At 48.7% G+C, this 22479-nt stretch overlaps 1 protein-coding gene across 3 annotated transcripts in view; it reads left to right on the forward strand.

Annotated features, from left to right (window-relative positions):
• Positions 1-22035, forward strand: part of ZNF592 (zinc finger protein 592) — a 48026-nt gene extending 25991 nt beyond the window's left edge. For all 3 annotated transcript variants that reach the window (XM_041751523.1, XM_041751525.1, XM_041751524.1), the window contains exons 3-10: positions 1509-3762; positions 10619-10797; positions 17140-17316; positions 17586-17745; positions 17859-18146; positions 18382-18494; positions 19148-19283; positions 20617-22035. In XM_041751523.1, coding sequence (XP_041607457.1) covers positions 1528-3762; positions 10619-10797; positions 17140-17316; positions 17586-17745; positions 17859-18146; positions 18382-18494; positions 19148-19283; positions 20617-21153 — 3825 coding nt within the window. In that variant the 5' untranslated portion in view covers positions 1509-1527 and the 3' untranslated portion in view covers positions 21154-22035. The remainder of the gene's footprint in view (positions 1-1508; positions 3763-10618; positions 10798-17139; positions 17317-17585; positions 17746-17858; positions 18147-18381; positions 18495-19147; positions 19284-20616) is intronic.
• The last annotated feature ends 444 nt before the right edge of the window (positions 22036-22479 follow it).

The following is a 22479-nucleotide window of genomic DNA, read 5'->3' on the forward strand; positions in this document are numbered from 1 at the left end:
ATAGGCAGAGAGAGAGAGAGAGGCAGAGACACAGGCAGAGGGAGAAGCAGGCTCCATGCCGGGAGCCCGACACAGGACTTGATCCTGGGACTCCAGGATTGCACCCTGGGCCAAAGGCAGGCGCCAAACTGCTGAGCCACCCAGGGATCCCCTAGTCTATCAATTATTTAATCAATCCCTTTTCTTGGACATTTAGATTCTTTGTGTGTCTCTGTCTTTTGTGTTGTTTTAATAAGGGATGTCCTTCTGTATATAGCTTTCGGGAATTTTTGTTCTTAGGATAAGCCTTAGGCTTCCTGGACCCAAGGATTTACCATGTTTGGTTCTGTGCAGCCACAGTGCTGCTTTCTGAAAGAGTCGTGTCATTCTATATCCAGACAGGTTTTCAGTGTAAGTGTGGTGTAAGAAATAGGCGAGTGAGGTTCTGGGATGCCGAAGAAGATGCTGGATCCGTGGGCTGAGCAAGGGAGTTGGTGGGGTTTTTCTTCCTCTTTCCAGCAGGTTGGAGCCAGCTAGCTCCATATTTCATCTGAATGTGAATGTGACAGTGATTTCCTGACAGGAGGCCTCTTTCCCAGTACTCTGGCTCTCCCCTATCCCAGGACTGCTATAGTTCTCCTTCTCTGGAGCATGAAGGAAACAGCTGGGGTTTCCTTTCTTTTGTATTAAGTTGAAATAAAATTTGGGTCTTCCCTGACACTATTCCCTGGCCCATTTGATGACCATGTGGCACTTGAGAGTCGCTCTGCCCCTCATGTTTAGCTGTCTGTTTGCCAGCCAATCACAGTTGTAGATGAAAAGGAATCAAGCAGACACTGACTAGGGAGAAAAAAAAAAGGCCTAGGAGATGATATAATTTGCTGGAGTTTATTTATGAGACAGTTAACATTAATCCTGGCAATAGCAAATCATCTTGGATTTGATTGAATTCATGTAGCAGCAAGAAACCAAAATTACAAAATTAATGATTTAATATTAGGAGTTTAATTAGCAGAAGTTATAGTCATGTCTCATCTATGAATCAGAAGTTTTCCAAAGAAAAGAGATGCTGAGCCATGGTTTGTTCATTTCCTTCTTTCCTTCCTTCCTTCCTTCCTTCCTTCCTTCCTTCCTTCCTTCCTTCCGTTCGTCCGTCCGTCTGTCTCAATGATTGATTTTTCACTAGTGCATGTGGTTAGGGGGTGATAATAGTCCCTGAGAAATTGAGGGAGTGTGGTATGAGTGCTCTCTCTTTTTGGCTATGGGACCAGCCAGGAATTTCCAGGTATTGATGCTTAGGTCTGAGCAGGCGTCACTGCATATAAACTTCTCTTTCCACCCCTCCCCCAATACCCCCAGCATTTTGGAAACCTGTTGGGGTAAAAGCCAGGTGTGTGATTTCCCAGAATCTGGGGGTTTGCCTATGTGCATCCTGGCTGTGTGCATGTGTGACAGTGTGATGAAGATGGTGCTGGATGGAGTCCAGTGGGATCCTGGGGATCACTGATTCTGTTCTGTTTCTCTTGTAGCCCTTGCCAGCATCCAGCCATGGGGGATATGAAAACTCCAGATTTCGATGACCTTCTGGCTGCCTTTGACATCCCAGACCCCACCAGCCTTGATGCCAAGGAGGCCATCCAGACCCCCAGTGAGGAGAATGAGAGTCCCCTCAAACCTCCAGGCATGTGTATGGATGAGAGTGTGTCCTTGTCTCACTCAGGTTCATCCTCAGATGTGCCGGCTGTGAGTGTCATTGTCAAGAACACCAGCCGCCAGGAGTCATTTGAAGCAGAGAAAGACCACATTGCTCCCAGCCTCCTACACAATGGTTTCCGGGGCTCGGACCTGCCTCCAGATCCCCACAGCCTGGGCCACAACTGTGGGAAGTTTGATTCCACTTTCATGAATGGAGACAGTACCAGGAGTTTCTCTGGCAAGCTAGAACCTTCCAAGTCAGAGCCGTTACCGACCTTTAACCAGTTCAGTCCAATCTCCAGCCCAGAACCTGAGGATGCCATCAAAGATAATGGGTTTGGAATGAAGCCCAAGCACTCAGACGGTTATTTCCCACCCCCTCCTGGGTGTGGGCCTGTGGGGGGCCCAGTCCTGGAGGCTCTGGCTAAGTTTCCAGTCCCAGAGCTCCACATGTTTGATCACTTCTGTAAGAAGGAGCCCAAGCCAGAGCCTCTGCCATTGGGGGAACACGAAAGAGGTGGGCAGAAGGTGGGGGAGCCTCACAAGGAGCTGGATGCCAGTCGATTCTTTGGGGAAGCTCTGGAATTCAACAGCCACCCCAGCAACAGTACTGGAGAGCCTAAGGGGCTCACCCTGGAGCTTGGTACCTGTTCATCAGTCCCCCCTCGGCAGCGTCTGAAGCCAGCTCATTCTAAGCTTTCCTCTTGTGTTGCAGCCTTGGTGGCCCTGCAGGCCAAAAGAGTGGCCAATGTCACCAAGGAGGACCAGCCTGGCCACACAAAGGATCCCTCAGGGCCCACGAAAGAGGGCTCCAAAGGCAGCCCCAAAATGCCCAAGTCACCAAAGAGTCCCCGGAGCCCTCTGGAGGCCACCAGAAAGAATATCAAGCCATCAGACAGCCCTCGGAGCATCTGCAGTGACAGCAGCAGCAAAGGCTCCCCTTCGGTGGCTGCCAGCTCCCCACCAGCAATTCCCAAAGTCAGAATCAAAACCATTAAGACATCATCAGGGGAAATCAAACGGACCGTCACAAGGATCCTGCCAGACCCTGATGATCCCAGCAAGTCCCCCGTTGGATCACCTCTAGGGAGTGCCATTACCGAGGCCCCAAGCGAGGTGCCAGAGGACGAGGTCACTGCCTTGCCGGCAGTGGCGCACTCTCCGGAGGTAGGCACAAATTCCGGGAGCCCCCCGGGTGACAAGAAAGGGGATGAGAGCGCACCGAAGGCCTCTGACTTGGCATCTCCCTGCTGCAGCTCAGGGTCTCGGATTCCAAAGGGGGCTGTCCCCAGCTCAGAGAAAGGCAAGAAGCAGCAGCAGAGCACAGCGCTGCAGGCCTCTACCCTGGCGCCTGCCAACCTCCTGCCCAAGGCTGTGCACCTGGCCAACCTGAACCTCGTTCCCCACAGTGTTGCTGCGTCAGTGACGGCCAAGTCCTCGGCACAGAGGCGCAGCCAGCCACAGCTGCCACAGATGTCGGTGCCCCTGGTCCACCAGGTGAAGAAGGCTGCCCCACTGGTTGTGGAGGTCTTCAACAGGGTCTTGCACAGCTCCAACCCCGTGCCCCTCTACGCACCAAATCTCAGCCCACCTGCGGACAGCAGGATCCACGTACCGGCCAGTGGGTACTGTTGCCTGGAGTGTGGGGATGCGTTTGCCTTAGAGAAGAGCCTGAGCCAGCACTATGGCCGGCGGAGTGTCCACATAGAGGTGCTGTGCACGCTGTGCTCGCAGACACTGCTCTTCTACAACAAGTGCAGCCTGCTCCGGCATGCCCGTGACCACAAGAGCAAGGGGCTTGTCATGCAGTGTTCTCAGCTGCTCGTGAAGCCCATCTCTGTGGACCAGATGTTTGTGTCGGCCCCGGGGACCTCCCTGGCCCCTGCAGTCCCAGTCCCCCCATCGTCCCCCAAATGTGGCCTCACGTCAGGCAGTGCCAGCCCAAGCCTTCCGGCTTTGCCGCTCTATCCAGACCCCGTGAGGCTCATCCGGCACGGGATCAAGTGTCTCGAATGTCACAGGCAGATACGCGACTACGTGGCTATGGCTGCACATTTCCAGAGGACGGCGGAGGAGAGCGAGGGGCTGGTAAGCAGAGCCTTCCTGCGATGGCTGTCGGCCCCCCGGGTGTACACGAGCTCCATGCTTGGGCGTGGAGGAAAGCTCCTTGTGCGGGGGCACTGGTGGCATCTTAGGAGTCTTAGAAGAAGACGTCTGGCTTGCTGGTTAGTGACCCTCCTGAATGTGTAGCGCTTGGTGTTGGTTGGGGAAAGGGTCCTGCCCCCAGCTTGGGGGGGCACTCTGAAGATTTACTAGCTGTGTCTGTGGCCATGTCCCACATTCTGCTCAGCTCCCACTCTGTTGGGTGAGCAGGGCCCCTTGTCTGGCCTGGGCTGGTCTCTGGGAGGTGTCAGTACGGTCTCGGCACGTGCCCAGAGAGTTTGGGGATGGGGAAGTATGTCCCTGCCCCACACCTCAGTCTGTACCCTCGGCACTGTGTTGTCGGGGCAGTTCCCTGTGGGGACAGACACTGCATTAGGCCGAGGTAGTGCCGAGGTAGGACCGAGGAAGGAGAGTGGACTGGCACACGTGCTGTTGCACAGGCCTTCAGGACCTCTTTCATCTGTGTCCCCACCACTCTAGGGAGGCCACCACACTCATCAGCTTGTTCCAATTTTTGGTACGCTGATGAGATTGGATTTTGTTTTTTTTTTGAAGACAGTCTGTGCTGAAAATAGCCATTGGCACCTCTGTGTCAGTGGCTGGCTGTGTTTGCAAGGTCCTGTGAAAGCAGGCCTCCTGACATGCCTCCAGAAGTCTCTCTTCTTCCTCCTCCAGGGGACTCTTTTCCACCCAGCTGAGACCAGAGCCCACCCCCTCCCTGAGCCCCCTGTCCTCCTCAAACAGGGCTGCAGATGCCTGGGAGGGAAACAGAGCAGCCCTTTTCACTCCGGTTCAGCAGAGGCCTGGGTCCTTCCTAGTCTGCTGGCCCATGAGCTTGGCGCAAAGCCTTCCAAGTGAGCGCTGTGTTGGGAGGCTCCCTGGTCAGCTCTTGCAGCCCAGCAGAGACAGGGCTCGCTACACAGCTGCTCCAGTGTGAAGCAGATGAAGTTTGGGGCTAAAAGGCTTGTGAACATGGCTGCACAGAGTGCCTTGCAGGGACTTGCTCATGGTGACTCCGGGCAGAGGGCAGGTGCTGTATGGACGGGACTTTTGAGTGGGACTTGCAAAGGGAATGTAGGGGCGGGGGAGGGACAAGCATGTTCCAGGTGTAGGGAACAGAAGTTCAGGAAAGTGCCAAGTGCACTTGAGGAGGCTGGGGGGCATCGGGGTGGAGACATGAGGCAAGATTGGTGGCCTGTGGACCTTCTGCAAGGTGCCATAGGCTCGCTGTCCCCTCCCATCTTCACCTTTTCTCCTCAGTTTGCAACGCTTCCAATGAGTCAGATGGAGTGTGGTGACCCCTGCCCTTTGCCCTGAGGCTTCAGCCTTCCTGCTGTCCCCAGAAGAGCTGTCCATGCAGAGCTCAATGCTCCTTCTAGGTCATGTGATCAGAAGCATTGTCAGTGGAGGTCTGACGCTTGGTGTTTTTCCACACTGTTCCCCACCGGCTGACACCCTTCCCATCCTGCATCTTTTCCTCTAGTGGGAGCTGGGCAAGAGCCCTCAGACAAGAAGGGAGAGGGTACCCAGGAAGGCTGTCAGGGTTTTCTCAGCCCAGCTCGAATCTCTCACAAGATCTCCCACTGATAGATGTGGTCTCAGAATATCAGGGAAAGGATCAGGCTTGAGGTTTGGGATCAAAACCTTACCTTGCTAGCTGGTGGACTTAAGTTTCCTGGGATGGTACCCAGGCTTTAGGCCATACGGAGGGAAGGGATAGATGGATAGGGTGGGGTTAGGCTTCACTCTGATTGGTGTAGGGGCTGCAGGAGGGATAGATGGATAGGGTGGGGTTAGGCTTCACTCCGGTTGGTATAGGGGCTGCAGGAGAGCGGGCATAGGCCTTTGGCTTCTCCCTGGGAGTCTCCCCCTGCCTGGGGTGGAGGAATGTCCTTCTCGCATTCCCAGCCACCTTGCTGGGCAGGACATCAGCATAGGGAGACTCTTTCTTCTTGGTCTTAAGCTTTTATTTAGCTCTAATGTCATTGTCACCTCTAACAAAATGAACAATTCCTTAATGTTATCTAAGACAGGGATCCCTGGGTGGCTCAGCGGTTTAGCGCCTGCCTTCAGCCCAGGGCGTGGTCCTGGAGTCCTGGGATCTAGTCCCACATCAGGTTCCCTGCATGGAGCCTGCTTCTCCCTCTGCCTGTATCTGCCCCACCCCCACCCCCCACCCCCGTCTCTCTCTGTGTGTCTCTCATGAATAAATAAATATTTTTTAAAATGTTATCTAAGACAAGTCCACATTTAGATTTTCCTTTCATGTCAAAAATGATCTTTCTGTAGTTGGGCTTGTTTTGAATTGGGATCCAAACATGGACCATATGTTAGCATGTGTTTTTTGTTTTTGTTATTAAAGATTTTATTTATTTAATTATGAGAGACACAGAGAGAGAGGCAGAGACATAGGCAGAGGGAGAAAAAGGCTCCCTCTGGGGAGCCCAATGCGGGACTTGATCCCAGGACCCTGGGATCATGCCCTGAGCCGAAGGCAGATGCTCAACCACTGAGCCACCCAGGTGTCCCACATGTTAGCATTTGTTTATCTCTTAAATTCCTCAGTCTAGAACAGTACCACTTCCTACTCCACCACCAGATGCCCTTCCCAACCTTTTTTTATCATGTCATTGATTCGTTGAAGAAACTAGTTCATGTGTTCTGCAATTTTTCAGGACATTTATGGGTTTGACTGATGCTTCCTTATACAATTAATTTGTTCTTAAGTACCCCATATTTTATTGGTGATAGAGACTAGAAATAGGCAGTTTTGCAGAGGGGAGTATCATGTTCTTCATATTTCATGACTTCAGAGAGGCGCAGAGTCCTTGATTGTCTCACTTGTAATGATACTAAATGATCAGTGAGTTTAGGTGGTGATGTTCTAATCCCTTTGTTGTAAAGTTCCCCTTCACCTAATTATTTTAGTATTCATTAATAATTGCTCCTTGAGTCACTAGTTTTATTGGGAGTTGAAGAAAGGTGTTTTGTAATATTATTATTTGTTTCTCAGTTATTAGCTGGAGTTCTGTATAAAATGTCTTTCCTTCTTTGATGAGGGCTGTTTGGTTACCTTGAAATAAAATATAGTTTATATTGCAAAATGGGATATTTACTTAACTTTGTTTCCCTTAGTTAACAGTTTTTACAGTAGTGAGTTGATATCCTGAGTCTCAAATAGTGTATTAAGAGGCCCGGCTCTGTTATTTTAAAAAATTATGGTAAAATACACATAGCATAAAGTTTACCACCTTAGCCATTTTTTTAAAGTGTACAGTTCAGTAGTGTTAAGTACATTCACACTGTTGTGCAATCAATTTCCAGAACTCTTTTCATCTTGCAAAACTGAAACCCTATACCCATTCAACAGTTTCCCCTCCACCCCCTTGCCCCTGGCCACCACCCTCCTGCTCGCTGTTTCTGTGAATTTGACTACTCCGTGTACCTCATGAGTGGAATCATGTAGTATTTGTTTCTTGTGACTGACTGGTTTGTTCTGTTTAGCATCATATCCTCAGGGCTCACCTATGTTGTAGCATGTGACAGGGTTTCCTTCCTTTTTAAGGCTGAATAATATTCCATTGCATGTTTTTACCACATTTTGTTTATCCATTCCTCCATTGATGGACATTGGGTTGCTTCCACCTCTTGGGTATTGCTTGAATAATGCTGCTATGAGCATGGTGTACAAATATATTTTGGAGCTCCTGCTTTCAGTTCTTTCAGGTATGTACGCAGAGTTGGAATGTCTAGATCATATGGTAACTCTATTTTTAATCTTTTGAGGAGCCCCCACACACACTGTTTTCCACAGCGGCTGCACCATTTCACTCCTGCCAACAGTGCACAAGGGTTCTAGTGTCTCCACATTCCCACCAGCACCTGTCATTTGCTGTTTCGTCTGTCTGTTTGACTTCGTCTTTAGACACCCTGATGTGTATGAGGCAGCCTTTCCTATGGCTGTTACAATGAACTCATTGGTTTTCACCTGTTTTGTATGTTGGGCTCAGTCACTTTTCCGTGGTCAGGCTGCTTTGTCTTCAGTTGTGGAATGCCGTCCAGCTGGCTCCTGTGTCCTCTGGACGTGAACTCATGACGCCTGAGAAACTTCCTCACTGCCCCAACAAGATGTCCTGGGCACATTTCTTGTGCTAAACTTGGCGATTGGCCATCCTTCGGAGGAGCCAGGTTTCTTGCCTAAGGAATGGTATTTAGATGTCATGTTCTGGGGATCAGAGATGCTTGCTGGGTGTATCTGCGACTAGGCCTTTGCAGTGGCCAGAGCTAAGAAGCATATGTTTTTATTGTATTTATTTGTTTATTGAAAAAGTTTTATTTATTTAAGTCATCTCTACACCCAATGTGGGGCTCAGACTCATGACCCCAAGATTGAGAGTTGCATGCTCTTCTGACTGAGCCAGCCAGGGACCCCAAGAAGTATATGTATTGTTTTGGTAAAGATTTTATTTATGTATTTGAAAAAGAACAAGTGAGCAAGAGCACAAATGGGGAGAGGGAGAGGGAGAAGCAGATTCCTTGTTGAGCAGAGAGCTTAGCTATGGGACTCGATCCCTGGATCCTGGGATCACCACCTGAGCTGAGGGCATATGCTTAACCGACTGAGCTACCTAGGTATCCTAGAAGTATATGTTTCTAAAAAGAAGAAAGGGGGGGTGGTGGAGCACACAACTCTTGATCTTGGGGTTGTTTGAGCCCCACATTAGGCATAGAGCTTACTTTAAAAAAAAGAAAAATCATGAGTATGCTGGTATTCAAATGTAAAATTATAGTTTTTATGTAACTGATTTTATACTGAAAATCTTGGTTCCTAAGGCTTTCCTACCTATATATATATATATATATATATATATATATATATATATATACACACACACACACATATATATGTATATATATGCAAAATTTTGAAATATCAATACCAATATCATTTCAAACATTAGGATAACTGCATAAAGTCAAAGGTATATTTGCAGTTCTTTCTACTCTTAGAATAGATCACATTAAGGATGTATAAGTCAAAATACTGCATTTTAAAGGTCACTGGGAACAAGTCTTCTTTCTATATGGTTATGTCACGAGCTTGATACATTGTTAGGCTATTTAGTTTCTATTTTTCAATTTTCAGGGAATGTTTTTGTTTTTCTAGTTTAATATTATATGTATATAAAGGTTTATTTGAGAGAGAGAGAGAGCTCATTTGCATGCAAGCACTGAGGCAGGAGGTGCAGAGGGAGAGGAAAAGAGAGTCTTAGACTCCCTGTTGAGCTCAGAGCATGATGTGGGCTCCATCTCACAACCCTGATATCACAACCTGAGCCAAAGGCAGACACTTAACTGAGCCACCCAAGCTCCCCCTAGAGTAATCTTTTTTTAAAAAAGCCTTTTTATTATGGAATGTCCCAAACATATGTAAAAGTGGACAGGATGGTATAATGAACTCTTCTTTAACAATTACTAACTCCTGGCCATCCCGTTTTACATATTTTCTCACCCATCCCTCCCCCTCTCATGGGTTATTTCTAAATAGATCCCAGCGTCACCATATCTATAATAGTTCAGAATGTATCTGTAAAATATACAGGTTTTCCTTGGCAAGAAAATGAACATAATATCATTGCATCTCAAAATTAATAATAACGATAATTTCTTCTTATTATCAAAGCTTAATGCCAAGTGTCAGATGTCCCAATATCATCATCAAGTTAGTGTTCAAATATTTCTGATTGTCTCATTTCTCTCTACAGTTGGCTCGCTTGAATCAGGGTCCAAATAAGTGCTATACACTGCAATGTGAAAAGTTCTCTTAAACTTCTTTTAATCTATAAATTTCCTTTTTCTCTCTGTTTTTCCCTTGAAGTCTACTTTTTTGAGAAACCTGGGTTGTATGTCCTGTAGAGGCTCCATGTTCTGGATTTTGCTTTTCCTGTCGTCCCTAATGATTCTTCCTCTAAGCAACCTCCTCTGGGCCTGGGTCAGTGGCCCCTGTGGTGAAAAGTGAGCACCGTGGTCCCCTTTTGACCTAGAGGGGGCTCTATCGATGCAGGCACCAGCGCAGTCTGTTGCTTCCTCTGGGCTGTGTGCTCTGTGCCCGCTAGAGCAGCAGTGGTTGTACCATCCACCCTGCTGCCCCGGTTCTCTCCTGAGTCTGGGACTGAAGGAGCTATTGCCCACTCTGCTCTTCTCTGTGGGCATATGTGGTCAGCCTGTTGCTCAAGACACCCCCGAGTGGGCAAACAGGCCTGAGGGAGTGGACACTGGCAAGACTACTCAGTCCACCCCTGCACTGGGGGCTTCTGGGAGCCAATTGGATCTGCTCTGGAAGTCCCCAAGCCATCAGACTAGAGATGCTGAGCAGGAACTGCCTCCGATGAGTGGGGACAGAGGCCCTGGGGGGTCTGGCAGTGTAGTGAGTTCTGAGACTTCAAGAAGTGCCTTTGGCCTCTGGAAAGGAAAAGCTGGTCTTCTGATAAGCCTGAGGGAAGGAGCACTCACAGTCCTAGAAGCAGTATGATCTTTGGAAACATAGCATCAGTTCTGTCTCTGATGAATAAGGTGAGAGGCAAAGCTTGCTTGGGTGTATCAGCACTTCTGTTGAGGCCTGGGGGTGCCAAGTATCCTGGGAGGGTTGGAGGAGAGCATGTGTGGTGAGCGGCTATTCCGACCTGTGTTCTAGGAAAGCTGGACCGCTGTGGTTGGAGAGCCACGAGCCTGTGGCAGCTGTGGCATCTGGCTGAATTACTTTCTCGGTGTTTTTTCCTAGACTTGCCAGGTGTGCCAGATGCTGCTGCCCAACCAGTGCAGTTTCTGTGCCCACCAGCGGATCCACGCCCACAAGTCCCCCTATTGCTGCCCGGAGTGTGGAGCCCTCTGCCGCTCTGCCTACTTCCAGACCCACGTGAAGGAAAATTGCTTGCACTATGCCCGCAAAGTGGGCTACAGGTGGGTGCTGCCTGGCTTGCTGTCCTGGGCTGGCCTGATGGCTGGTCCTTTTCTGGGGCCAGAACTCATTTCAGTATGAGCTTTAGTTTTAAGGGGCCTGGACTTCAGGCTACTAAGACAGTAATGTTAGTTGGTATTCAGATAGGTGTTTTTATTTTGTGGAGCGCAAGAAGAGTGAGAGGGACAAGAACAAGGAGTTAAAAGGAACTAAAACATGAAAAAGGAGCTTTGAAGGGACAGTTTAGGGAGAATAGATTGGTTTTTAAAAGTATATAAAGTTAATCTCACAGAGTTACTGTGTTTGGCATATTAAATTTAAAGTCTCATTTCAATAATAAATGTACTAATTGCAGTACTTTTAGATGTTCTCAGTTTCCAGTAACAGATGGAACTACAATGCAAAGTTTGGAGCCAAATGCAAAGGGCTCTTGTAGCTTCACACTGATTAGTTTTTGTCAGTTTGTGAGAAACAAGTACAACCTGAAAATGGAAAAATGATGAGCCTCATAGTAAAACCAAGAAAACTATTTTAAACTGAGTCTTCTCCACATGTCAAATAAATATAGATAAGAAGTCATTTTCAGGAAAAAGATCAAAATGGGGAAGAAAACACCTTCCAAACATACTGATTGATCTCTAACATTTACATCAACTCAGTGAGGCCCCCTTTTCTGATATGCTGCATTTGGGAGTTTCATCTTCTGATGTTTTTATGGTATCACCTTCACACCAGAAAATTAATTTTGTCCAAATTTAGTAAGGTTTTCTTCTCTTTGGAATTAAAAAAAGATTGATTTAGTTCATTTCTTAACTTCCTTTTCGAGTACTTATTACTGTCGTCAGCGCTATGCCAGACACTGAGGATACAGAGGGCATCAAGACACAGCCCCTGCTATCAGTGTGGTAGGTCACAGGCCTATACATGTAATCATAACTCGGGGTGGTGAGGCCCACAGTAGGGGAAGGGTCAGGGGAGCTTCATAGAGGGATATTAGGAGGTTTTCAGGCAAACGAAAGGGGGAGAGCATGTCTGACAAGGGTATGAGCAGGGATGCCAGTATACCTGATAAGTTACAGGAATGATGGACATTTTGGTGGAAAGGGGGTCAAGAGGAACTGGGGAATGGGTGAGAAATGAGACCAGAGCGTCAGTAGGGCCAGGCCCAGGTGAGACCTTGTATTCCTTGGCAGACACTTAGACTTTCTCCAATGGGCAGTGAGGGGCTCCAGATGGATCTGTAGCCGGGGAGTGGTCTGGCTAAACCCGTGCTTCAGGAAGATCGCTCTGGGAAGCTTACTTGTGTGTTAGGGCAGAACCCAGAGACTGGTTGAGAGGCAAGTGTGATGGTCCAGGTAAGAGGCTGGGGGCTCGGGCAGAGGCACAGCCACTGTAGGGATGCAGAGAAGGTAGATCTTGGAGAGCTTTAGGGAGCAGAAGCATTTGAGTTTGATGGTAGCTCACAGACAGGGCAGAGGGGTGGAGAGGGGCTGTGGGGGCTCTGAGGCTTCAGTCCCCATGTAAGCACTTCCAAATGTAGACTGGCTGCTTTTGTGTGTTATGGGAGATGGGTCCCCTAAAGTGCAGGAGAAGCAGACAAACCAGAGATGGGTTATTACAGAGCCCTTGCCACCATGTTGCAGAGCAGCATTGCTTGGCAGCATCCCAGGTCACTTTTGTTGTTGTTGTTGTTGTTTTTTATTTACATACTCTATATCGCCCACTTGGGGCTCAAACTCACAACCCTGAGATCAGGAGTCCCACACTCCACCAACTGAGCCAGGTGGGTGCCTCTCCCCACCCCTCCCCTCCCCACTCCCCCACCCCCGTGCCATCAGCCACATTTTTAAACCAAACACCTGAATGTGTGTTTTTACAGTACTGTGTAACATTTGTAAATCAAAGTGAAATACCATTCACTTTGATTTACATGTGTCTGTTTCTTGTTCCAAGATCAAGTCCAATCCACTAAAAATTCAAGCAATTTTTATCTTTGAATTTTGAAGTCAAAGAATTTCCGATGACACAGATTCATAGCATTCTTTTTCTTTTTTTTTGGTCTTTTTTTTTTTTCCTTGGTCTTTTAATTCAGTATTTTACTTTCCTTTCATTTGCAAGAGTAAGAAGAAACAGTGTCTCAAAAGCAATTCAGTTTGTCAAGCCTTTTTTTCTTTTTAAGATTTTATTTATTTATTCACGAGAAACAGAGAGAAGCAGAGACATAAGCAGAGGGAGAAGCAGGCTCTCAGCAGGAGCCTGATGTGAGACTCGATCTTAGGCCTGGAATCAGGCCCTGAGTCAAAGGCAGATGCTCAACCGCTGAGCCACCCAGGTGTCCCTGTCAAGCCTTTTTGTAAGGAAAAGTGTAATGTGATTCAGCCAGAGGGCTTACTGGAGATCTTGACATTAAAATCTTCAGTGACCCGTGGTTGAACTCAGATGTATACACTAGTACACTATTGGTTGCACTTAAGATCTTCAGATATTGGGCAGCCCCAGTGGCTCAGCGGTTTAGCATCGCCTTCAGCCTAGGACGTGATCCTGGAGACCCAGGATCGAGTTATGGAGCCTGCTTCTCCCTCTGCCTGTGTCTCTGCCTCTGTGTGTGTGTGTGTCTCTCATGAATAAATAAATAAAATCTTTAAAAAGAAAAAAAAGATCTTCAGATATTCACATATATTTTTTGTATCAGCTTTATTTAGACACAACATATAATTCAGCCATGTAGTGTGTACAATTCAATGGTTTCTAGTATATTTACAGGGTTGTTCAGTCACAACCAGTTTTGGAACATTTTCATCACTCAAAAAGAAACTGTATTCATAACTCTTCCATCCCCCACCCCCATCCCTTAGCTACCACTCATTTCTTTTCTGCCTCATATATTTGGTTATTTTGGACATTTCATAGAAATGGAATCATAGAATATGTAGTTTTAGCCAAGATTCATCCATATTGTAATGTGTCAGCATTTCATTCCTTTTTTATGGCTGAATGATACTCCACTGTCTGTATATACCACAATTTGGTCATCTGTTTATGACCAGTTGACAGATACTTGGGTTTCCACCTTTTGGCCATTATGAATAATACCACTGATGAACATTTCATGCATCAGTTGTTGTATAGACATATCTTTTACATTTTGGGGGGTGGATACCTGGGAGTAGAGTATATGCTTCAACTGATAACTCTATGTTTAACTTTTTGAGGAACTGCCAGGCTATTTTCAAAAGTAGTTGTACCATTTCTATATTCCTACCAGCAGGCATGAGATTTTTTATTTCTCTACATCCTTGCTGGCACATGTTATTGTCTGACTTCTGCTGACCCATCTCTGTGGGTGCAAGGTGGCATCTTGTTATGATTTTGATTTACATTTCCCCAGTGGCTCATAGTGTTGAGCATCTTTTCTGTTTGATATTTGTGTATCTTCTTTGGAGAAATGTATATTTATTTGGTTTTAAATTGGGTTATTTATTATCTTACTATTGAGTTGTAAGAGTTCTTTGTATATTCTAGATTTAACTCCCTTGTCAGATACATGATATGCAAATATTTCCATCCAATCTATGGGTATTATATTTTTTAGTAATTCCTGAAAGTGTATCTATGCTCCATTTCATTGAGTTCTACTACAGAGTCTTACAGTAGTATTTTGTTTTGTGTTATTTTTGCTTTTTCTTGAAGACATTGTCAAAAGCCTGTACATTTTATATGTTTTATGTATATGTGTTTCATATAAAATATGTATATACATTATACACATACTTTAAAATTGTATGAATTATTCTACTCTGTTGAAAATTTGGAGAGTGGCCAATGATGTCACAATGGAGCAAGTTTCAGTTATTCTTAATGATATGTCATTTTTTTCTTATTTGGGATTATTGGGACAATTAAATATTGTACCACTGTGTCTTTTCTAAAACTTTACATATTTCATAGCATATGATTCTATTATTGTGTATTTTCTCTTAATTGGTAAAGAAGTTGTATTGTGGGTTCAGATTTCTCTTCTGCACCCTTTTTCATCAATTTGTAAGCCATACTTAGTCTTTCACTGAGGTTGGTGTGTGTTCTTTTACACCTTTATGCTCTACTTTCAGTGAGGCTTCTTTGAAGAATGTCCATTCGGTAAATGGAATGGATTTTTAGGCACATTTTTGAAGGGTGTATGGTTGCTCCTGCTGAAGTTTGGTCACACTACACAAATATGGACACTTTAAGATTCTTTATATATATCAGGTGTACTTGGCCACTTTGGACGAATTTGGAAATATGTGGACTTTTTTTCTCCTCACAATACATTGTGGTGTGGAAGTACTTCTGTGTGCTAGAAGTTGGTCACTATTTTGTTCAGCAGGAGAGAAAAGAAAATATAATTCAGTAGCTTGTGTAGAAACTCTAGAGAATGTACAAATTTAGTAATGAGTGCGCATCAGAGATCATTGCAAACAGCTTTCTGGTTCTGTGGGTTGCTCCTTGTTGCTAATTAAGTTTGCAGAGGTAGGGATCCCTGGGTGGCGCCGCGGTTTAGCGCCTGCCTTTGGCCCAGGGCGCGATCCTGGAGACCCGGGATCGAATCCCACGTCGGGCTCCCGGTGCATGGAGCCTGCCTCTCCCTCTGCCTGTGTCTCTGCCTCTCTCTCTCTCTGTGACTATCATAATTAAAAAAAAAAATTAAAAAAAAAAGTCTTGACCTGCATTGTTCAAGAACATGTTGTTCAAAGGTCAACTGTATAAGTATATATTATAAAAAAAAAAAAAAAAAAAGTTTGCAGAGGTAGTTCCATTTCCCATTCCTCGCAACACACAGAAAAGGAAGAAAAACAAAAAGGACCAGATAGGATTCTGTGATGATGTGTGTGGACTGTGAAAACAGGCTAATGTACTGAATTGAAGGCTTCTATTTAGGAGTCAAAGAATTTTTAGGTGAAGATGTGCCTTTTTTCAGTGAAGCAACAGCCCCTCTTCTAGTGTTTACTGGGAAGTTGGGGTAATGGGGTCAGGCAATATTGCAACCAAAGGGAGACCAGAGTTGTCCTGAGAGGAATGGCTGGGCACAGGGAAGGTGTTTCCTCATGGAGGGGAGATGGGGGTCGGGTGAGGGAGGATGTAGATAGGAGGAAAGAAGGAACGCGTGAGGGGGTGGTCTGGGTCCTGGAAGGGATGGAGGATGGCATGGAGATCATGGAGGCCTATGAGTCTGAGGAAGGAGAGGGCCAGATTCTTAGAGATTGTGAAGTCAACAGAAGAGTCCAACGTGCCTCAATTTCAGAAGAAATTGTTTAAGACAGTTCCTACATTATGCAAGTGGTATATTCACCAAACAAAGCTTGAAAAATACAACTTGGTAGAAAAAGAAGTAAAAAGTTATCCACAATGCCAGCAGGGAGACCCTCCCAACACTTAAGAGCTATGTGATCCAAAGCTGTACCGACCACATTGGGCTGCTGAGCACTTGAAATGTGGCCAGTATGACTGGCTATTGCATTGTATCTTATTAAACCTAAATTGCCACATGGCCAGTACAGTATAGAACATTCCAGCTGCTACCACAGGTTCCACTGGATAGCGCTGCTCCAGAGGATTCCTTCTTGGGCTTTAAGGCCTGCTATGGCGAGCGCAGTCGTTCCTGACAGCACTTTTATTAAGTGGCCATTGCTGCCCATTTGGTACCAGCCTGTGGAAGGCACAGGCTTTCAAAGGATGCTGTTTATGTCATTTTGGACACCCCCACCCCCCGCCTTCCCCACCAGCTTCTCTTAGCTGGACTCAGATTTTTGGTTTGCAGGGGGGATCCCTCGGTGGCTCAGCGGTTTCGCGCCTGCCTTTGGCCCAGGGCGCGGTCCTGGGGTCCCGGGATCGGGTCCCGCGTCGGGCTCCTGGCATGGAGCCTGCTTCTCCCTCTGCCTGTGTCTCTGCCTCTCTCTCTCTCTCTCTCTCTCTGTCTACCATAAATAAATAAAAATAAATCTTTAGAAAAAAAAGATTTTTGGTTTGCAGAAAAGTATCCTCTGCCAGTGAGGAGTGGGGTGGGTTTCTTCCCCCTTCTATACCAGGCATAGCCTTGGGCTTGGGAGGTGTGGGTGACCCCACTATGCCAGATGGCAGCAGGAGCTCAGAATGTATGTGTGGAGTGCTCAAGGAAGAGGGAGAGGGTGTCCCCAATGTATGTGTATGCAGATGGCAGCAGGAGCTCAGAATGTATGTGTGGAGTGCTCAAGGAAGGGGGAGAGGGTGTCCCCAAGATGGCTCTGTTCTTGACCTCCATCCCTCCTTTTCCACCACTACTTCTGGGTCTGACATGCCTTCCACACCCCACCACTCCTATCATCCAGGTGCATCCACTGTGGGGTTGTCCATCTGACCCTGGCCTTGCTGAAAAGCCACATCCAGGAGCGACACTGCCAGGTTTTCCACAAATGTGCATTCTGTCCCATGGCCTTCAAGACTGCAAGCAGTACTGCAGACCACAGTGCCACTCAGCACCCCACCCAACCTCACAAACCCTCCCAGTGAGTGCAGCTCCAGGGCCAGCAGGCCTGTGGGCTTGAGTTAAATGGTCTGGGTACTATAGGGGGAGGTGTTGGGATGGACCAGGGAGCTGGGGCTGGTGGTGGAGGTGCCCAGGGTTCACTGAAGACGTCCTGAGCCAGGGGAGTATATACATCGGCTCTGAGTAGTGCTTCCCCAGACCTGACCCTGGTTCAGAGAGAGCATAGATGGGGTGGAGGTTCTGCTCAGGGGGCCTGGCCATCTCACTCCCTGGGGCTTGTCTCATCAGGCTCATTTATAAGTGCTCCTGTGAAATGGTCTTCAACAAGAAGAGGCACATTCAGCAGCATTTTTACCAGAATGCCAGCAAGACGCAGGTGGGCGTCTTCAAGTGCCCCGAGTGCCCACTCTTGTTCCTGCAGAAGCCGGAGTTGATGCAGCATGTCAAGGTGGGCTGCCCAGGGGAAGGAGGCTGGGGAGGAGGGCACATGCCTCAGGTCGGGGGTCTGACTCTGTGCATCTTTCCCCTTGCCCAGTCAGTAATCGCTCTCCCCATCCCCAGAGCACTCACGGTGTTCCCCGAAATGTGGACGAGCTGTCAAGCCTCCAGTCTTCATCGGACACATCCTCGAGCCGCCCTGGCTCTCGGGTTCCCACCGAGCCCCCAGCCACAAGTGTGGCTGCTCGGGGCAGCTCCCTGCCCTCGAGCCGCTGGGGCCGGCCCGAGGCCCATCGCAGGGCTGAAACCAGGCCCCGGCTGCGGAACGCTGGCTGGACCTGCCAGGAGTGCCAGGAGTGGGTTCCTGACCGGGAGAACTATGTGTCCCACATGAAAAAGAGCCACGGTCGGGTAAGTGTCCTCACACAGTCAGTGTGGTGCCAGATTCTCTGGACTTGCCTCCTGTGGGGTCAGAGCCCCCTTGTGTGGCTGACCCCTTAGGGTTCCTGGTGCCTGGGCAGGGTAGGTACCACAGTTCTTGAGGTTTTTGGGGGCATCCTCCTCTCTGCCTACATCACCTGAGTAGAAAGATACACCCAGACCTGTTTTATAGTTCTGATGCTTTGCATCCTGTCATCTCCTCTAGACGCTGAAGCGGTACCCATGTCGGCAGTGTGAACAGTCCTTCCACACCCCCAACAGCCTGCGCAAACACATCCGCAACAACCATGACACAGTGAAGAAAGTCTACACTTGTGGGTGAGTCTCTGGAGATGGGAGCCAGGAAGCCTGAAATTCAGAGACTGCCCATGGCATCACTGGGGCTTTTCTCTGCTGGGAGATCAAGGGTTGGAAGCAAGAGATAAGCAAGTTTCTAATGGAAAGATGGTGTGGCTACGTCAGAAGGCAGGGCTGGTTGGGAACCAGCTTCTAGAACCTGGTAGCTCCTGAGTCTTTGCCCATCTCCCTCACCGTGGGTTGCACTGCTAGTCAGTGTGACGGGCTCTGAGGTTTAGGAGGTGTGGTGATGATGGGACCATGTGTCCTGTCTGGCCAAGAGGCTTTGACATCATGTCTCTGCTTCCGGACATACCCTGACCTCTTCCTTGCTGACCACTAGCGCATCACCTGGACTTCTGGGCAGTGATATCAGGGAGTGGAGAGTAAGATCATGGCTTAGGACCAGCACAAATATTCTGACTTGCTGTTGTCTGCCACCTTGTCAGCTAAACTTCTCTGGGGAGTGCCCAGCACTACTCAGCCAGCTTGATGACCATCCAGCCAGCTCTCTGCCTGCCCCAGACTCTATTCTGGAGCCAGAAGCCGCTCCTATTTTGCCTCCCTGCCAGGTGTGCACTGGGCTCCCTGGAGCCTGTCGTCTTACACAATGTCTCTGGGGCTGTACTCTGCAGGTACTGCACAGAGGACAGCCCTAGCTTTCCTCGGCCCTCCCTCCTAGAGAGCCACATCAGCCTTATGCATGGTATCAGAAACCCTGATTTGAGCCAGACGTCCAAAGTCAGACCTCCGGGTGGACATTCCCCTCAGGTGAGTGTGGGCCCTGCCACTGGCATAGCTTGTTCAGTGAGCCCCTTGAGCTGGAGGGGTAGCAGGAGGGTTACAGGGAGCCCACTGGTAATGGTGGTCATGGAGCAACCAGCACTGACAGCTTCCCTCGATGTGGTCATTCTCTAGTCTGGCATGACCCTCCTGGGGACTGTGCACAGGTAAAGGACAGGGACAGAGACCCAGGAGACTGCCCAGTAGCCTTTTGTTCCTGTGGCTTCCCTGTCACTGTGATGTTCCTTAGCCATGTGGCGCGCTCTCCTCTCTTACACACACACACACACACACACACACACTCTCTCTCTCTCTCTCTCTCTCTCTCTCTCTGTCTCTCATTATGAGTGGAGCCAGCCTAGATTCCTGCTACCCTGGACCCTCGTTTTTTTTTTTTTACCTTATCACTGTTCCATGCCCTATTCCCATTTCTGGTGAACTTCTGAAACAGCATAGTTCCCTCCTCACAGTAGGCTCCCCCTGGTAGGGAGAGCTGCTCCTCAGAGGGTCAGATATGTCTGGGAAATTCTGAGAGCTGCCTGGAGTTCAGGGCATTCCTTCTTGGCTACTCAGAAAAGGGCGTTGGTCGGCAGAAGCCCTTTCACATATAGCAGGTGGGTTGTCAGTTGACGTTTTGGCAACATCTGTGATTAAAATGCACACCCCCACCCTCCAAACGTACATGCCTTTTGATCCAGCAATTCTGTCCCTAGGATTTATCTGTCCTGTATCTTTGGCCTCAGGCATGAAAAGGTATGCGCAAGGATTCACTTGCACTGTACTGCAGGGCTGTGCGCAGCAAATAATGAAGGACGCATCTAAACATCTGTCAGTGGGAACCATTCACCCCTGTGATGAGTCGGTGTGCTACTGTTAGGAGAACCAAGTGTCTGTATGTCCTCATGGAAACAACAGCCAGTACATGTCATTAAGTAGGAAAAGCAGGGTGAAGAAAAGTGTGCATGTAATGCTATCATTTTTTAAAAGGCAGCAATTTTATCTTTGTGCGTGCAAAAAGGAGGAGCCACAGACCCTAGGTGATAGGGTGTTCTCTGGAGAGCAGCCTGGGGAGTGGGGTAGGAGGGACTTGGTCTTCTTTCTATCCTTCCCATATCTTCAGATTGTGGTGACACATCTTACGTCAGAAAAAAAACAAAAGCAAACTGAAAAACCTGAAAGAAGCCAAATATAAACCCATGGTTCAGGGCTGGGGCAAGCAGCCTGGCCTGGGTGGTGATTCTGCAAGTCCATGGGCCACACTGCTCAGGTGTGGGAGTCCAGTCTGGGGCTTGGCCCCGACTCACACCATCTTCCCTTCCAGGTGAGCCATCTGAAAAGACCAGGCAGCGGAGCTGGGGACACTCCGGGCACCAGCAATGGCGCAACCGTCTCTTCCACCAAAAGGCACAAGTCCCTGTTCCAGTGTGCGAAATGTAGCTTTGCCACAGACTCAGGGCTCGAGTTTCAGAGCCACATACCTCAGCACCAAGCGGACAACTCCACAGCTCAGTGCCTCCTCTGTGGCCTGTGCTACACCTCTGCCAGCTCCCTCAGCCGCCACCTCTTTATCGTCCACAAGGTGAGAGACCAGGAGGAGGAGGAGGAGGAAGATGAGGAGGAGGAGGAGGCAGCAGAGGTGGCTGTGGAGGCAGCAGAGCCAGAGGAGGGCTCCGGGGAGGAGGTATCCATGGAGACCAGGGAGAACGGACTAGAAGAATGTGCTGGAGAGCCTTTGTTGGGTGACCCAGAGGCAAGATCACTAGGCCCAGCTTCTGAGGAGGACGGTACCCAAGATGCTCAGAGTCAACCACAGGCCTCTCAGGACCAGGACAGCCATGCACCATCCCCTCAGGTGTGACCAGAGGCTCTACAGTGCGTGCAGTCCGGGTGATGCCATGGCGTCCTCCGTCTGCTGTGTGGACAGTGGGAAATAAAAGGCTCTGCCCCGGTGTGAGTGTGGCCGGCTGTGCCCTGGAGCAGTGTCTGCCCCAGCTGTGGGGTGCTGGGTGTCCCCCGGCCCCAGGAAATGTGCGATCACCCAGGACCCTCACAGTTCTAAATCTGCTTCTGTTATTTATGGCTTTGTGCTGCTTCTTGCTACCCCAACTCTTATCTGTGTCCTTCCAACCCCAGGCTGCTTAAGTGGCCCAGCCCCAACGCTGGCCACTCGTCTTGAGGCCCCCCCCCAGCGCTGTGCACTTCCGGAAGGTTCCTGCTTGCTGCCTTCAGCCAGGGGTCTCCTCGGAGCTCTCCTGGCCTGCAGACGGCAGCTCTCCTTCCTGCCAGCAGAGCCGGAGAAGGGGGATGAGGGTGCTGGCACGGTCCCTCTTGGAGAGCTCTGCCCAGGCTGGCTTGGTGAGGGCCCTCAATCGCCTCGCCCTTTCTTCCTGTCTTCTCTGATTCTTTTCCCCAAAAAGTAGTCCTGGAGAATTAATTGTCACACTGGCTTCTCTTGTCTGTGTGGGTGGGAGAAGGTTCTGCAGCACACCTCTGGAGCCCAGGAGAGCAGGAGATACAGCCAGGGCAGGCAGACCCTTCAGAAGGAGCTGTGTGTCTTTGTTCTGCTGCTGTTCTGCCTTTCCTGATGAGTGGGGTTGGGGGTACACAGACATTGGAATATTTGGACTCTTGCTCTCCTGTGCCATTAGAGAGGCTGCTGCCCCAGGCAGGCCAGCCCCTCCTCCTCTCGGCTACATTCATGTTGCTCAGACTATATTTCAAATAAAAAAAATCTTCTTACCATGCAGGTAGGCTCTTGTATTCCTCTTCAAGTGAGCCTGGTCCTACCCTGCTCCCCTGGAGAGTCTCTCCCAGACTTCCCTCCCTGTCCCATCTCTGAGGGAGAGCAATGTTCCTACTGTCCCAGAAAGGTCCTCTCTAGATTCCGGAGCTATAGTTAGGAAACCAGGAGCTCGGTCCTCAGTCTACTAGAGACCTTCTGAGGGAAGGGTCAAGGGTCACCTGCCAGGTCTCCCTGGGGCTAGCAGAGTTGGCATTAGGGCCTATTGAAATGTTTCAGGCACCTCCCTCTTTCCTACAGATGGATTTTCCACCTAAGAGAACCCTTTACTGGTGGTGGTGGGTGGGGGAAGGGATAGAGGGGAGGAATTCTGTGATATCTTGCCGAATTCAAGACGCCTTGGTACTGCTGCTGCTGCAGGGAACTCTCAGGATTAGACGGGAG

The sequence above is a fragment of the Vulpes lagopus genome, chromosome 4 (genome assembly GCF_018345385.1).
Source record: "Vulpes lagopus strain Blue_001 chromosome 4, ASM1834538v1, whole genome shotgun sequence".
NCBI lineage: Eukaryota > Metazoa > Chordata > Mammalia > Carnivora > Canidae > Vulpes > Vulpes lagopus.